General features: G+C 39.1%; 1 protein-coding gene across 5 annotated transcripts in view; it reads left to right on the forward strand.

Moving 5' to 3' along the window:
- The window catches only part of LOC117336732 (X-ray repair cross-complementing protein 5-like), a 29,260-nt gene that overhangs the window by 9,804 nt on the left and 2,876 nt on the right, over window positions 1–16,580 (forward strand). For all 5 annotated transcript variants that reach the window (XR_004534643.1, XR_004534642.1, XM_033897347.1 and 2 more), the window contains exons 9-19: window positions 998–1,105; window positions 2,133–2,209; window positions 2,814–2,897; window positions 7,950–8,046; window positions 8,308–8,422; window positions 8,667–8,755; window positions 10,238–10,366; window positions 11,975–12,086; window positions 15,189–15,350; window positions 15,574–15,671; window positions 15,968–16,066. Coding sequence is in view for 3 of the 5 variants with exons in the window: in XM_033897347.1 (XP_033753238.1) it covers window positions 998–1,105; window positions 2,133–2,209; window positions 2,814–2,897; window positions 7,950–8,046; window positions 8,308–8,422; window positions 8,667–8,755; window positions 10,238–10,366; window positions 11,975–12,086; window positions 15,189–15,350; window positions 15,574–15,671; window positions 15,968–16,066 (1,170 nt within the window). In the remaining 2 variants the exon portion in view is untranslated. The remainder of the gene's footprint in view (window positions 1–997; window positions 1,106–2,132; window positions 2,210–2,813; window positions 2,898–7,949; window positions 8,047–8,307; window positions 8,423–8,666; window positions 8,756–10,237; window positions 10,367–11,974; window positions 12,087–15,188; window positions 15,351–15,573; window positions 15,672–15,967; window positions 16,067–16,580) is intronic.

Genomic DNA, 16,580 nt, shown 5'->3' on the forward strand with positions numbered 1-16,580 from the left:
GCCAGTGACCTAACTGACAGAGCTATTACAGATTTAATGTCTGTGTTTCACCTGAGATTACGTGGCCAGTGACCTAACTGACGGAGATATTACAAATTTAATGTCTGTGTTTCACCTGAGATTACGTGGCCAGTGACCTAACTGACGGAGATATTACAAATTTAATGTCTGTGTTTCACCTGAGATTACGTGGCCAGTGATCTAACTGACGGAGCTATTACAGATTTAATGTCTGTGTTTCACCTGAGATTACGTGGCCAGTGATCTAACTGACGGAGCTATTACAGATTTAATGTCTGTGTTTCACCTGAGATTACGTGGCCAGTGACCTAACTGACGGAGATATTATAAATTTAATGTCTGTGTTTCACCTGAGATTACGTGGCCAGTGACCTAACTGACGGAGCTATTACAGATTTAATGTCTGTGTTTCACCTGAGATTACGTGGCCAGTGACCTAACTGACGGAGCTATTACAGATTTAATGTCTGTGTTTCACCTGAGATTACGTGGCCAGTGACCTAACTGACGGAGCTATTACAGATTTAATGTCTGTGTTTCACCTGAGATTACGTGGCCAGTGACCTAACTGACGGAGCTATTACAGATTTAATGTCTGTGTTTCACCTGAGATTACGTGGCCAGTGACCTAACTGACGGAGCTATTACAGATTTAATGTCTGTATTTCACCTGAGATTACGTGGCCAGTGACCTAACTGACGGAGCTATTACAGATTTAATGTCTGTGTTTCACCTGAGATTACGTGGCCAGTGATCTAACTGACGGAGCTATTACAGATTTAATGTCTGTGTTTCACCTGAGATTACGTGGCCAGTGACCTAATTGACGGAGATATTACAAATTTAATGTCTGTGTTTCTGCTATCCTCTTACGGTCATGTTTTCTTAATCAATCGTTGGCAGAAGTGTAAATGATAGATTGTTATAACTCAAGTCCATATTTGATATGAGCATATGAACAATTTCTTTTTCCAGAGACAAGCAAGGACAAAAGCGAGTGACTTGTCTGAGACAGGTATTGACTTGGAACTGATGCACTTACAGAAACCGGGAGAAAGTTTTGATGTTTCTAAGTTCTATAAGGTAAGTACTGTGTCAGAGTTTTGACGTTTATAAGTTCTATAAGGTAAGTACTGTGTCAGAGTTTTGATGTTTCTAAGTTCTATAAGGTAAGTACTGTGTCAGAGTTTTGACGTTTATAAGTTCTATAAGGTAAGTACTGTGTCAGAGTTTTGATGTTTCTAAGTTCTATAAGGTAAGTACTGTGTCAGAGTTTTGACGTTTATAAGTTCTATAAGGTTAGTACTGTGTCAGAGTTTTGATGTTTATGAGTTCTATAAGGTAAGTACTGTGTCAAAGATTTGATGTTTATAAGTTCTATGAGGTAAGTACTGTGTCAGAGTTTTGATGTTTCTAAGTTCTATAAGGTAAGTAGTACTGTGTCAGAGTTTTGATGTTTATGAGTTCTATAAGGTAAGTACTGTGTCAAAGTTTTGATGGTTATGAGTTCTATAAGGTAACTACTGTGTCAGAGTTTTGATGTTTATAAGTTCTATGAGGTAAGTACTGTGTCAAAGTTTTGATGTGATAATTTATAATGTCAGAATTTATAATGTCAAAATCATACACTTCTATGTCATATGGAATTTATAACCAATAACTTACACTCCTGACTATGTCATGTGGAATTTGATAAACTCGTTCAATACATTGATATGCCACTTGCTTGAAGGCTGATGGAATGAACTGGATTTAATTACTAGTAATAAATTCCATTTGACATAGTCACTCATGTAAAATGGTCTTTGTAAATAAATTCTATAAAGCTAGTACTTCATCATAGTTTCAATGTTTCTTAGTCAAAGTTACGAAGTTGTTTTGTTTCGATATTAATGTTTTAAAAAATCTTTGAAAAGCTTATGTATATTGAGGTGATGTCATGTTTTTGTTAATTGTGATGATTTCATATTTTGTTGTTTATTGTGATGTTGTCATGTTTTGTTGTTTATTGTGATGTTGTCATGTTTTGTTGTTTATTGGGATAGTTTTATTGTTTATTGATAAGTTGACATGTTTTCTTGTTTATCGGGATAGTTTTGTTGTTTTGTAGGATTTATTGTTTACATCTGATGATGAGTTGACTGACCTTCCTGACCCGGCAGAGCGAATGGATGAACTTCTTAATAGGTGATTACACAAAGTCACATTATCATCTATACAAAGCTGTTATTTGTCTTATCCCTATTCAAAACAATTACATATGTTATTTTAATTCTTCTTCTTTTTTTCTTTTTTTAGATTTTCAGTATTCTACTAGATTTTCAATATTTAGTAATTTAGTTTTCTAAGTTAACCCTAATCCTGTCTTTGTTTTGTCTATGACAAGTCATAATTATTGGAAATGTAAATAAAATGCATACATTTTCAAACTTTGATCTATTGTTTGAGGGATCCAAAAAAAGTTCATCAACCTTCTACCAAATAAATATTTGGGATCCGCCTGGTTTCACTGGGTTCCCAGGATTAATGTTTTAGAAACTGTTATTAAGTGTTAGGACGTTTTATGTATTCTTACCTTTGTTAAAGTGTTAGGACGTTTTAGGTATTCTTACCTTTGTTAAAGTGTTAGGACGTTTTATGTATCCTATCCTTTGTTAAAGTGTTAGGACGTTTTATGTATCCTTACCTTTGTTAAAGTGTTAGGACATTTTATGTATCCTTACCTTTGTTAAAGTGTTAGGACGTTTTATGTATTCTTACCTTTGTCATAACCCTTGTTATACTGTTGTAGAGTTCGAACAAAAGACCACAAGAAAAGAGCCCTGAGAAGAATTCAGCTAAGTCTGGGTGAAGGTCTCAGTCTGGGAGTTGGTGTGTAAGTTTTACAGCTAAGTCTGGGTGAAGGTCTCAGTCTGGGAGTCGGTGTGTAAGTTTTACAGCTAAGTCTGGGTGAAGGTCTCAGTCTGGGAGTTGGTGTGTAAGTTTTACAGCTAAGTCTGGGTGAAGGTCTCTGGGAGTCGGTGTGTAAGTTTTACAGCTAAGTCTCGGTGAAGGTCTCTGGGAGTCGGTGTGTAAGTTTTACAGCTAAGTCTGGGTGAAGGTGTCAGTCTGGGAGTTGGTGTGTAAGTTTTACAGCTAAGTCTCGGTGAAGGTCTCTGGGAGTCGGTGTGTAAGTTTTACAGCTAAGTCTCGGTGAAGGTCTCGGTCTGGGAGTTGGTGTGTAAGTTTTACAGCTAAGTCTGGGTGAAGGTCTCAGCCTGGGAGTTGGTGTGTAAGTTTTACAGCTAAGTCTCGGTGAAGGTCTCTGGGAGTCGGTGTGTAAGTTTTACAGCTAAGTCTGGGTGAAGGTCTCGGTCTGGGAGTTGGTGTGTAAGTTTTACAGCTAAGTCTCAGTGAAGGTCTCTGGGAGTTGGTGTGTAAGTTTTACAGCTAAGTCTCGGTGATGGTCTCTGGGAGTCGGTGTGTAAGTTTTACAGCTAAGTCTGGGTGAAGGTCTCTGGGAGTCGGTGTGTAAGTTTTACAGCTAAGTCTGGGTGAAGGTCTCAGCCTGGGAGTTGGTGTGTAAGTTTTACAGCTTAGTCTGGGTGAAGGTCTCGGTCTGGGAGTTGGTGTGTAAGTTTTACAGCTAAGTCTGGGTGATGGTCTCTGGGAGTTGGTGTGTAAGTTTTACAGCTAAGTCTGGGTGAAGGTCTCTGGGAGTTGGTGTGTAAGTTTTACAGCTAAGTCTGGGTGAAGGTCTCTGGGAGTTGGTGTGTAAGTTTTACAGCTAAGTCTGGGTGAAGGTCTCAGTCTGGGAGTCGGTGTGTAAGTTTTACAGCTAAGTCTGGGTGAAGGTCTCTGGGAGTTGGTGTGTAAGTTTTACAGCTAAGTCTGGGTGAAGGTCTCAGTCTGGGAGTTGGTGTGTAAGTTTTACAGCTAAGTCTCGGTGAAGGTCTCTGGGAGTCGGTGTGTAAGTTTTACAGCTAAGTCTGGGTGAAGGTCTCAGTCTGGGAGTCGGTGTGTAAGTTTTACAGCTAAGTCTGGGTGAAGGTCTCAGTCTGGGAGTCGGTGTGTAAGTTTTACAGCTAAGTCTGGGTGAAGGTCTCAGTCTGGGAGATGGTGTGTAAGTTTTACAGCTAAGTCTGGGTGAAGGTCTCTGGGAGTTGGTGTGTAAGTTTTACAGCTAAGTCTGGGTGAAGGTCTCTGGGAGTTGGTGTGTAAGTTTTACAGCTAAGTCTGGGTGAAGGTCTCAGTCTGGGAGATGGTGTGTAAGTTTTACAGCTAAGTCTGGGTGAAGGTCTCAGTCTGGGAGTTGGTGTGTAAGTTTTACAGCTAAGTCTGGGTGAAGGTCTCGGTCTGGGAGTTGGTGTGTAAGTTTTACAGCTAAGTCTGGGTGAAGGTCTCAGTCTGGGAGTTGGTGTGTAAGTTTTTTCCACTAAGTCTGGGTGAAGGTCTCAGTCTGGGAGTTGGTGTGTAAGTTTTACAGCTAAGTCTGGGTGAAGGTCTCGGTCTGGGAGTTGGTGTGTAAGTTTTACAGCTAAGTCTGGGTGAAGGTCTCAGTCTGGGAGTTGGTGTGTAAGTTTTACAGCTAAGTCTGGGTGAAGGTCTCAGTCTGGGAGTTGGTGTGTAAGTTTTACAGCTAAGTCTGGGTGAAGGTCTCAGTCTGGGAGTTGGTGTGTAAGTTTTACAGCTAAGTCTCGGTGAAGGTCTCTGGGAGTCGATGTGTAAGTTTTACAGCTAAGTCTGGGTGAAGGTGTCAGTCTGGGAGTTGGTGTGTAAGTTTTACAGCTAAGTCTGGGTGAAGGTCTCTGGGAGTCGGTTTTTAAGTTTTACAGCTAAGTCCGGGTGAAGGTCTCTGGGAGTCGGTGTGTAAGTTTTACAGCTAAGTCTGGGTGAAGGTGTCAGTCTGGGAGTTGGTGTGTAAGTTTTACAGCTAAGTCTGGGTGAAGGTCTCTGGGAGTCGGTGTGTAAGTTTTACAGCTAAGTCTGGGTGAAGGTCTCAGCCTGGGAGTTGGTGTGTAAGTTTTACAGCTAAGTCTGGGTGAAGGTCTCTGGGAGTTGGTGTGTAAGTTTTACAGCTAAGTCTGGGTGAAGGTCTCTGGGAGTTGGTGTGTAAGTTTTACAGCTAAGTCTCGGTGAAGGTCTCAGTCTGGGAGTCTGTGTGTAAGTTTTACAGATAAGTCTGGGTGAAGGTGTCAGTCTGGGAGATGGTGTGTAAGTTTTACAGCTAAGTCTGGGTGATGGTCTCAGTCTGGGAGATGGTGTGTAAGTTTTACAGCTAAGTCTGGGTGAAGGTCTCAGTCTGGGAGTCGGTGTGTAAGTTTTACAGCTAAGTCTGGGTGAAGGTCTCAGTCTGGGAGTCGGTGTGTAAGTTTTACAGCTAAGTCTCGGTGAAGGTCTCAGTCTGGGAGTCGGTGTGTAAGTTTTACAGCTAAGTCTGGGTGAAGGTCTCAGTCTGGGAGATGGTGTGTAAGTTTTACAGCTAAGTCTGGGTGAAGGTCTCAGTCTGGGAGATGGTGTGTAAGTTTTACAGCTAAGTCTGGGTGAAGGTCTCAGTCTGGGAGTCGGTGTGTAAGTTTTACAGCTAAGTCTGGGTGAAGGTCTCAGTCTGGGAGATGGTGTGTAAGTTTTACAGCTAAGTCTGGGTGAAGGTCTCTGGGAGTTGGTGTGTAAGTTTTACAGCTAAGTCTGGGTGAAGGTCTCTGGGAGTTGGTGTGTAAGTTTTACAGCTAAGTCTGGGTGAAGGTCTCAGTCTGGGAGTTGGTGTGTAAGTTTTACAGCTAAGTCTCGGTGAAGGTCTCTGGGAGTCGGTGTGTAAGTTTTACAGCTAAGTCTGGGTGAAGGTCTCAGTCTGGGAGTTGGTGTGTAAGTTTTACAGCTAAGTCTCGGTGAAGGTCTCTAGGAGTTGGTGTGTAAGTTTTACAGCTAAGTCTGGGTGAAGGTCTCAGTCTGGGAGTTGGTGTGTAAGTTTTACAGCTAAGTCTGGGTGAAGGTCTCGGTCTGGGAGTTGATGTGTAAGTTTTACAGCTAAGTCTGGGTGAAGGTCTCAGTCTGGGAGTTGGTGTGTAAGTTTTACAGCTAGTTAAGTAAATCACCATCAATGATCTATATCAGCTTAAAGTCACAACAGAGTTTAAAGAGAGAAGTTATAATCGTCCAGCAAAGCGTTATCACTCTCTTGTATCCATTAAAGAATGGTCGTTTCAAAATGGCAGGTAAGGAGTATCTCACAAGGTAGATTTACATTTTGGGCTATCATGTATTTATACCCAGATTAAATACACTCTGGGACAAACACCATGTTTAACTAGGAAATACTCCGTACTTAATATAGTGTTTGTCTCCATCTGTCCGTCGGTCCGTCCAGATGTTGGTTTCAAGATGACAACTTGGGAAAAGATGGATTGATATGAATGAAAACTTCAGAAAGGAATGATTGATTTAATTGAAGTTTATAACTTCTTAGAAGGGATTGATGGATTGATTGAAACTTGATGCAGTTTGATATTATTAGAAAATATATAAGGTGGGATTGTGTTAGGGTTGAAAAGGTCAGACTTCTTATTCTTGCATACCAAGTCGCAAACTCAAACATAGAGGTCCCTGTCACTAAAATAAGGTTTTCTTCACCATATTTACATTTCACATTCAGCCTCATGGAATAGTTATTGTTAAATTTACACAGCTGTTTATTGCTAAAAAGATTGTTAAAATGAGGCATCTGTTCATTACTATCGAGGTCTATGTTGCTAGGAGGATTTTATTGACAGCAAATGACAAGTATTGCATTAATTACTTACTGTAAGCTTGTTCTGTAAACAATTGTTCAATCCTTTCAAAAATATATTAAAACAGTCTAATATCAATACAATGATCCTGATTTATTCTTTGTCTTCTTTTGAAGTTTACAAATTTTGATTATAATTTCATTTTCAATATTAATTTATGCCATGCTATCATCTGGTCTATATAAGTATAAAAATGCATGATCAGTTATTTCTATTCTTATCTAGTACCAATTTGGACCTTGATCTGAGGTCATACATGTGTGATCCAAGGTCATACAAGTGTGATCCAAGGTGATATACGTATGATCCAAGGTCATACAAATGTGATCCAAGGTCATACACGTGTGATCCAAGGTCATACACATGTGATCCAGGGTCATACACGTGTGATCCAGGGTCATGCATGTGTGATCCTAGGTCATACAAGTTTGATCCAAGGTCATACATGTGTGATCCAAGGTCATACAAGTGTGATCCAAGGTCATACAAGTGTGATCAAAGGTCATACACGTGTGATCAAAGGTCAAACACGTGTGATTCCGGGTCATGCATGTGTGATCCTAGGTCATACAAGTGTGAACCAAGGTCATACACGTGATCCAAGGTCATACAAATGTGATCCTAGGTCATACAAGTGTGATCCAAGGTAATACATGTGTGATCCAAGGTCATACACGTGTGATCCAAGGTCATACAAGTGTGATACAAGGTCATACATGTGTGAGCCAAGGTCATACAATTATGATCCAAGGTCATACATGTGTGATCCAAGGTCATACACGTGTGATCCAAGGTCATACACGTGTGATCCAGGGTCATACAAGTGTGCTCCAGGGTCATACAAGTGTGATCCAGGGTCATGCACGTGTGATCCTAGGTCATACAAGTGTGAACCAAGGTCATACAAGTGTGATCCAAGGTCATACAAATGTGATCCAAGGTCATACAAGTGTGATCCAAGGTCTCACACGTGTGATCCAAGGTCTCACACGTGTGATCCAAGGTCATACATGTGTGATCCAAGGTCATACAAGTGTGATCCAAGGTCATACAATTATGATCCAAGGTCATACATGTGTGAGATTTATGTAAAATTTGTAGAGTTGAGATTTACTGAGATAGAGTTTACTGTTGTAATTATTCAAGATGTTGATTGACAGGTATGGATTAGTGAGGTCCTGCCCCAAACCATATGGTGTTAAACTGAACAGGGAAACAAACGAGGAGCTGAAGAGTCACTCCAAGACCTACCTCAAGGTCAGTCCACAAATATTTATTATTTGATCAGACTTTACCTCTGATTCAGGATTTTAAGATTGATCCGGAGGTCAGTTTCAATTGTCTAAGTTTGTGAGGTCACTCAAAACACTCAAATTTCATATTGTCAGTATACTTGATCTATAATGGTTAAGTTTTTTTCAAAAGAACTGTATGTGAGTGATTTATTGTTGATGTTTTGGTCACATCCCTTGCATTCAGTAATGACTTCAGACTGTTTTTCATTTCAACCCTGTACAGGATACCGGTGAGGTACTCATGCCACAGGACCTGAAGAAAGCCCAGACCTACGGTGGCCAACGCATACTCTTCGAGAATGATGAGGTGGCTGAAATCAAACGATTTGGAGAATCTGGTAAGTCTGACGGTAGTTCACATCTAATACAGCTTCAGTCACTAAGTCTTCACTGTAATACTGATCTTAAGTCTGACGGTAGTTCACATAGAGTTAACTTCTAATGTCACTAAGTCTTTTCTGTAATACTCTTAAGTCTGATGGTAGTTAACTTAGAGTTAACATCTAATGAAGCTTCAGTCACTAAGTCGTCACTGTAATACCCTATACAAGGCAGTAAACAGTTAATTATCTTTCTTCGTAGGATTACAATTGATGGGGTTCAAGCCACGAAGTAAACTGAAGAAATATTACCATGTGAAGCCTGCACAGTTCCTGTATCCTGATGAAAGTGTAAGTATTTTGAATTGAATTACTTTGGGATTTATTGTCTTTTATAGTTTTTTATCAGTGTGTACAATCTGTTTCCATGGTAATACATTAGGTAAAACATCAAACGATACAACATCAGGTGGTGATCCATGGAGTCTGTTTCCATGGTAACATTAGGTAAACGATACAAAATCAGGTGGTGATCCATGGAGTCTGTTTCCATGGTAACATTAGGTAAACGATACAACATCAGGTGGTGATCCATGGAGTCTGTTTCCATGGTAATACATTAGGTAAACGATACAACATCAGGTGGTGATCCATGGAGTCTGTTTCCATGGTAACATTAGGTAAACGATACAACATCAGGTTGTGATCCATGGAGTCTGTTTCCATGGTAATACATTAGGTAAACGATACAACATCAGGTGTTGATCCATGGAGTCTGTTTCCATGGTAATACATTAGGTAAACAATACAACATCAGGTGGTGATCCGTGGAGTCTGTTTCCATGGTAATACATTAGGTAAACATCAAACGATACAACATCAGGTGGTGATCCATGGAGTCTGTTTCCATGGTAATACATTAGGTAAACGATACAACATCAGGTGGTGATCCGTGGAGTCTGTTTCCATGGTAATACATTAGGTAAAACATCAAACGATACAACATCAGGTGGTGATCCATGGAGTCTGTTTCCATGGTAATACATTAGGTAAACGATACAACATTAGGTGGTGATCCATGGAGTCTGTTTCCATGGTAATACATTAGGTAAACGATACAACATCAGGTGGTGATCGTGGAGTCTGTTTCCATGGTAATACATTAGGTAAACGATACAACATCAGGTGGTGATCCATGGAGTCTGTTTCCATGGTAATACATTAGGTAAAACATCAAACGATACAACATCAGGTGGTGATCCATGGAGTCTGTTTCCATGGTAACATTAGGTAAACGATACAAAATCAGGTGGTAATCCATGGAGTCTGTTTCCATGGTTATACATTAGGTAAACGATACAACATCAGGTGGTGATCCATGGGGTCTGTTTCCAAGGTAACATTAGGGAAATGATACAACATCAGGTGGTGATCCATGGGGTCTGTTTCCAAGGTAACATTAGGGAAATGATACAACATCAGGTGGTGATCCATGGAGTCTGTTTGATCCTTCCTTGAAACAAATGTGGGTTAAATTTTTAAGGAAATCACAAAATGTGCTAGGATATTTTAATATCTGTTAAAATTTGTTTTTAAACAAAGATAACAACAATATTAAACATCTGACTGTGGAAGGTAATAGGCTGTGGCAATTTACGGCCTTACTGAAGAAATGTCTGTAGCGAGGTGTGTTTCCCTTGTGTCGTTATTTTACAGTAGATAATATTAATAGTACCACTTTATTTACGGCCTTCCTGAAGAAATGTCTGGAGCGAGGTGTGTTTCCCTTGTGTCGTTATTTTACAATAGATAATATTAATTTTCTGTCGACAGACGGTGATTGGAAGTACCACTTTATTTACGGCCTTACTGAAGAAATGTCTGGAGCGAGATGTGTTTCCCTTGTGTCGTTACATCCCTGGTAAAAACATGGCACCTCGTTTCGTGGCCTTACAACCACAGGTAAGCCATTACACAGATACAAAGGGAGATAACTCAGAGATCATGTTGTGTGAATTCTGAAATGATTAATATTTGTTTTACTGAGTCTGATAGAACCATGACTGAAATTAAGAGACATTTCCTTAACACTCATATTTCTTTTATTCAAATTTTAATCCTTTTTTTCTTATGTGTTTTTTCAAGTCCAAGAACATTAATTCTGTAAATCAAGGATTTTGTTTGTAAAACTGTGAGTTCAATCTGGTTTGTCATGTCTGACAATGTTCCTTCAGCATGATCTATAAATGAAAAGTATTTCTGATCTGTTGACATTTTGACATTTTAATACATGGCATTGTGACAATTTCTCATCAACAAAAAGTTTATGACAAAACAAAGTTAGAATAAGGTTGTTTGACTTTTGACCTGTATATAAGACAAGGGTTGACCTTGTCGGATACCAACAAGGTTATCTGACTTTTGACCTATATTTAAGACCAGGGTTGACCTTGTCAGATATCAACAAGGTTATCTGACTTTTGACCTGTATTTAAGACATGGGTTGACCTTGTCAGATACCAACAAGGTTATCTGACTTTTGACCTATATTTAAGACAAGGGTTGACCTTGTCGGATACCAACATGGTTATCTGACTTTTGACCTGTATTTAAGACAAGGGTTGACCTTGTCAGATACCAACATGGTTATCTGACTTTTGACCTATATATAAGACAAGGGTTGACCTTGTCGGATACCAACAAGGTTATCTGACTTTTGACCTATATTTAAGATAAGGGTTGACCTTGTCAGATACCAACAAGGTTATCTGACCTGTATTTAAGACAAGAGTTGACCTTGTCGGATACCAACAAGGTTATCTGACCTGTATTTAAGACAAGGGTTGACCTTGTCAGATATCAACAAGGTTATCTGACTTTTGACCTATATTTAAGAGACCAACCAACCAATTGTTTTCCCATAGACCTTAGTGTTAACGTTTTGGATTATTTCATTCAAATTCTTGAATTGAATATGACGATTATGGTTTATAACAAAAGTTTAGGGTCTGATATAACACCTAATCAAAAAAAAAAGTTGGGTCCTTCAGCTCAAATTTTCTCCAGGGTAGCCATTTTGAAAATAGGTGAATTTCGCAGTAAAAATTCTCAAAAATCTTAAATTTTTACCTGTTTACTATTATTACGTGAACTTTTGGGAAAAAAAACCAATCGGACTTCAGAAATTTATTTCAACATTTCTTATTGATAGTTACCTATCAGGCTACATATCTATTTTCTCACTTCATAACATACTGGCCAATCAGTGGCTGCCAGACATTTTATCCTTGGCTCAACGTTCTATACACAGGGGCTGTTTCAAAAATATATTTTTTCAATTGGTTGGTTGTTCCCTATAGACAAGGGTTGACCTTGTCAGATATCAACAAGGTTATCTGACTTTTGACCTATATATAAGACAAGGGTTGACCTTGTCAGATACCAACATGGTTATCTGACTTTTGACCTATATTTAAGACAAGGGTTGACCTTGTCAGATACCAACAAGGAAGACAAAAGACCTTAAACATGTTTACCTTTTTACCAGTAATACTGTTATACACTGATTAGGCTGAAGAGGTCGATGAACATAAGGTACAAGTCACACCTCCAGGGTTCCATGTTATCTTCCTGCCGTTTGCTGATGATTTCAGGAAAGTAAAACTTGAGGATGCTCCACGAGGTAAGTTTATAGACTATCCGGGCACAAAGCGGGCACAAAGTTGCTAATACCTCCGTTATTGGTGTTGTTGGCAGTGTTTGTTGACAGCTAGGTTAGAGTTTTTATTGTTGTGTCGATACTTACAAGCTGTGTTGTCTTCTGACAATTGTTCACTACAGAAGTAATTTGTTGATTTTTTATATCCCCCGCAACAAAGTTAGGGGGGGGGGGGGAGATACTGGAATCACCTTGTCCATCCGTCCGTCCATCCGTCTGTCACAAAATTTGTCTGGCTATGCATTCGCTCATTTCTTTATGGATTTCACTCAAATTTGGTATATAGTTGGAAGACCATATGTCCGCTGCAGTGATTTTGCGATTTAGCCCTTTTTAACAGAGTTATGCCCCTTTTTCATACAAAATGTGTCATAATTTGTCTGGCTATGCATTCACTTAGTTTTTAGCTCACCTGGACCGAAGGTCCGGTGAGCTTATGTCATGGCGCAGCGTCCGTCGTCCGTCCGCCGTCCATCAACATTTGCTTCAAATCCCTACTAGTCAAAAAGTTCTTATTGGATTTTGACCAAATTTGGCCAGAAACATCCTTGGCAGAAGGGGATCAGATTTTGCATAAATGGTGACGGTCAGAGGGGCGTGGCCCAATAGGGGAAATTGAGGCAATTCCTTTAAATTGCTACTAGTCATAAAGTTATGAATGGATTTGAACCCAATTTAGTCAGGAACATCCTTGGGGAAGGGGAACAGATTTTGCATAAATGGTGACTCTGACCCCCGAGGGGCCAATGGGGCAGGGCCCAATAGGGGAAATAGAGGTAATGCCTTAAAATCGCTAAAATAGAGGTAATGCCTTAAAATCGCTACTAGTCATAAAGTTATGAATGGATTTGAACCCAATTTGGTCAGAAACATCCTTGGGGGAAGGGGAACAGATTTTGCATAAATGGTGACTCTGACCCCCGAGGGACCAATGGTGTGGGGCCCAATATGGGAAATAGAGGTAATTCCTTTAAATCACTACTTGTCATAAAGTTATGAATGGATTTGATCCCAATTTGGTATGGAACATCCTTGGGGGAAGGGGAACAGATTTTGCATTAATGGTGACTCTGACCCCCAAGGGGCCAAAGGGGCGGGGCCCAATAGGGGAAATAGAGGTAATTCCTTTCAATTCGCTACTAGTCATTAAGTTATGAATTGATTTGAACCCAATTTAGTCAGAAACATCCTTTGGGGAAGGAAAACAGGTACTGTATTGCATAAATGGTGACTCTGACCCCCAAGGGGCCAAAGGGGCGGGGCCCAATATGGGAAATAAGGTAATGCCTTTAAATCGCTACTAGTCATAAAGTTATGAATGGATTTGAACTTAATTTGGTCAGAAACATCCTTGGCAGAAGGGGATCAGAATTTGCATAAATGGTGACTCTGACCCCTAAGGGGCCGGAGAGGCGGGGCCCAATAGAAGAAATAGAGGTAATTCCTTTAAATCGCTACTAGTCATAAAGTTATGAATGGAATTTACCTTAATTTGGTCAGAAACATCCTTGGGGGAAGGGAAACAGATTTTGGATAAATGGTGACTCTGACCCCCAAGGGGCCAAAGGGGCGGGGTCCAATAGGGGAAATAGAGGTAAAGCCTTAAAATCGCTACTAGTCTTACGTTATGAATGGATTTGAACCCAATTTAGTCGGAAACATCCTTGGGGAAGGGGAACAGATTTTGCATAAATGTCGACTCTGACCCCCGAGGGGCCAAAGGAGTGGGGCCCAATAGGGGAAATTATGAAAGTTATGAATGGATTTGAACCCAATTTGGTCAGAAACATCCTTGGGGAAAGTGAAACAGATTTTGCATTTAATGATGACTTTGGCCAAAGTTGTGGGGCCCCATAGGGGAAATGAAGGTAATTACTTTAAATCGCTACTAGTCATAGAGTTATGAATGCATGTTGTAAACTTAGAGAGTCTCGACTTCGTTATTTCTTTAAAGCAGTCGGGATCCCCACACTTTAAGCATATAGCATTGTTTGAGGTTGACAAATAAAACGAATTTAACATGAACACTATTTTGACATTTGGTCAAATCCAACCAGGTGAGCGATACAGGCCCCATGGGCCTCTTGTTGATGGATTTTCTTGAAACTTTATACAGAGTTGAAGGATGGCATGAAGTTGTGTCTCCAGTAACGGCTTCTTCCGAAAAAAACCTTTTTACAGAGTTATGCCCCTTTATGTAAAAATGGTTACTAGCTTGTCCGGCTGTGCATTTGCTTTGTTTTCTATGGATTTTACTAAAATTTGGTATGTAGTTAGAGGACCCTATGAGGCTTAGCTCTATGCAAAGATTTTGCCGAATTACCAGTTCTAATAGAGTTATGCCCCTTTTTCTTTAAAAACGAGCAAAATTTTGTTCGGCTATGCATTAACTTAGTTCTTCCCTAAACATAGAACATGTTTGATTTGGTTATAGTACCATAAATAGGCAGCTTCACAAAGTATTTAAACCAATCATGGAAAAGCGGGGGGTATAGTTTTTACTGAAATTAAGTTTAAAGTTGGGAGAGTGCAAATAACACAGGTAGAGATGGTTTCAAGGTTTTTTTCCCAACAGAAAAAAATTCTCAGTGTCTGCCATCTTCTGAACAGACAGATGTATGTCGTCAATTGAATGAACTTTTACAGTCATATATCGTAAATTGAACGAACCCTTTACAGTCATATATCATAAATTGAATGAACCCTTTACAATCATATATCGTAAATTGAATGAACCTTTACAATCATATATCGTAAATTGAATGAACCCTTTACAGTCATATATCATAAAAATGAACCCTTTACAGTCATATATCATAAATTAAATGAACCCTTTACAGTCATATATCATAAATTGAATGAACCCTTTACAGTCATATATCGTAAATTGAATGAACCCTATACAGTTGTATATCATAAAGTGATCGTACCCTTTACCTTACATATATTGGAATATCTTAACCAGTCAAAAATGATTGGTTGGATATTTAGTTGCAATTTTCAGAATACATCCATCAAATCAAAATTGGATATAATGAACATGATAATGTTTATGTGACTTTTCAGCCAATACGGACCAGATTGACAAGGCAAAGGAGTTGGTGAAGAAGCTCCAGTTTAAATTCTCCAGTGAGAGCTTTGAGAATCCTGTCCTTCAGAAATACTGGAGAAACATTGAGGCTTTGGCTCTAGATCGGGACGCACCAGAGGAAATGACTGATTACACAAGTACGAGCTAGACAATTTAAAAATATTTTGGCAAAATTCAGGGAAAACATCTAGATTTTATGAAATTTGAAAGTCATACTTAAATGTTTAGGTGAAGGACACATGCCCTTTGAACCTCTTGTTTTTTTTTAAATAGGCTATGCTGATTGGAAACAAAATCTTTTAGTATAAGTCTCCTATTTAGAACTTATTCTTAGCAGAATTTTGCAACATGTTTTTTCAGTGCCCAATGAGAAAGGAATGGAGAAAAGGGCAGGAAAGCTTATTCAGGAATTTAAAGACCTCGTATTTCCAGACGGGTATGAGCCAGGTGTTAAAAGGGTAGGTCTCACAGAATTCACCAATTATTGTCATTAGAGATTTCCTTGTATTGCTAAAAGGGTTGATCTCTCACAAAATTCACCTATCATTGTCAGTAGCGATTTCCTTGTATTGCTAAAAAGGTCGGTCTCTCACAGAAGTCACTAATTATTGTCGGTAGAGATTTCCTTGTATTTCAAAGTAATTCTGGATAAAGTGCAAGTCTGAAAATCTTAGATACACACAAGCCATTTAAATATTATTTAAACCCAAATTTTCAGTCATCACCATCTTGTGCCAATTTTTCTTTTTTACAGAAAGCTCCAGCAAGTGCTGCTGATACTGCAACAAAGAAAGCTAAGATGGAGGGAGCTGTGGCTTCGTTGGATGTTAAGAAAGAGGCTCAGGAAGGGCGGGTAATGAATTATATAATAGAAACAAAACAAATAATCCTCACCACTCCTTATAATCGATATACTTGGGAGAGACTGTGAACTAAAAGTAACTTATTTTATGTCTCTGGTCCAAGATCAAAACAGTTTGGAAGTCCTTGGAATCCTCTGTGTGACCTTCAATCCTGGTCTGTGGTCTATTGTTACCTCATACAGAGACATACCAAATTAAAGTCATGGAAAATAACTCCGTATATAATAGGTATTATTGATGATGAACAGTAATATTGCTTGTCACTGTAGGTTAACTCTTTAGTAAATTTATCAACAATTAAGCATTGATGTCATTTTTTTTTGTTTCATACCCCGATGAAACTAAAAAAAAATTGACATCAACGCTTATAATTAATTTTTGAAAATAATTGTTTAATTTAAAAGATGTTTTATGTACAATTTTACTGGTTTTATATGGGATTCTTTTTCTCAAATCATTACGCAACGTCAATTGTCGTATTGTGACATAACATTTTTCGCGCCA

Source organism: Pecten maximus, chromosome 10 (genome assembly GCF_902652985.1).
Source record: "Pecten maximus chromosome 10, xPecMax1.1, whole genome shotgun sequence".
NCBI classification, from domain to species: domain Eukaryota; kingdom Metazoa; phylum Mollusca; class Bivalvia; order Pectinida; family Pectinidae; genus Pecten; species Pecten maximus.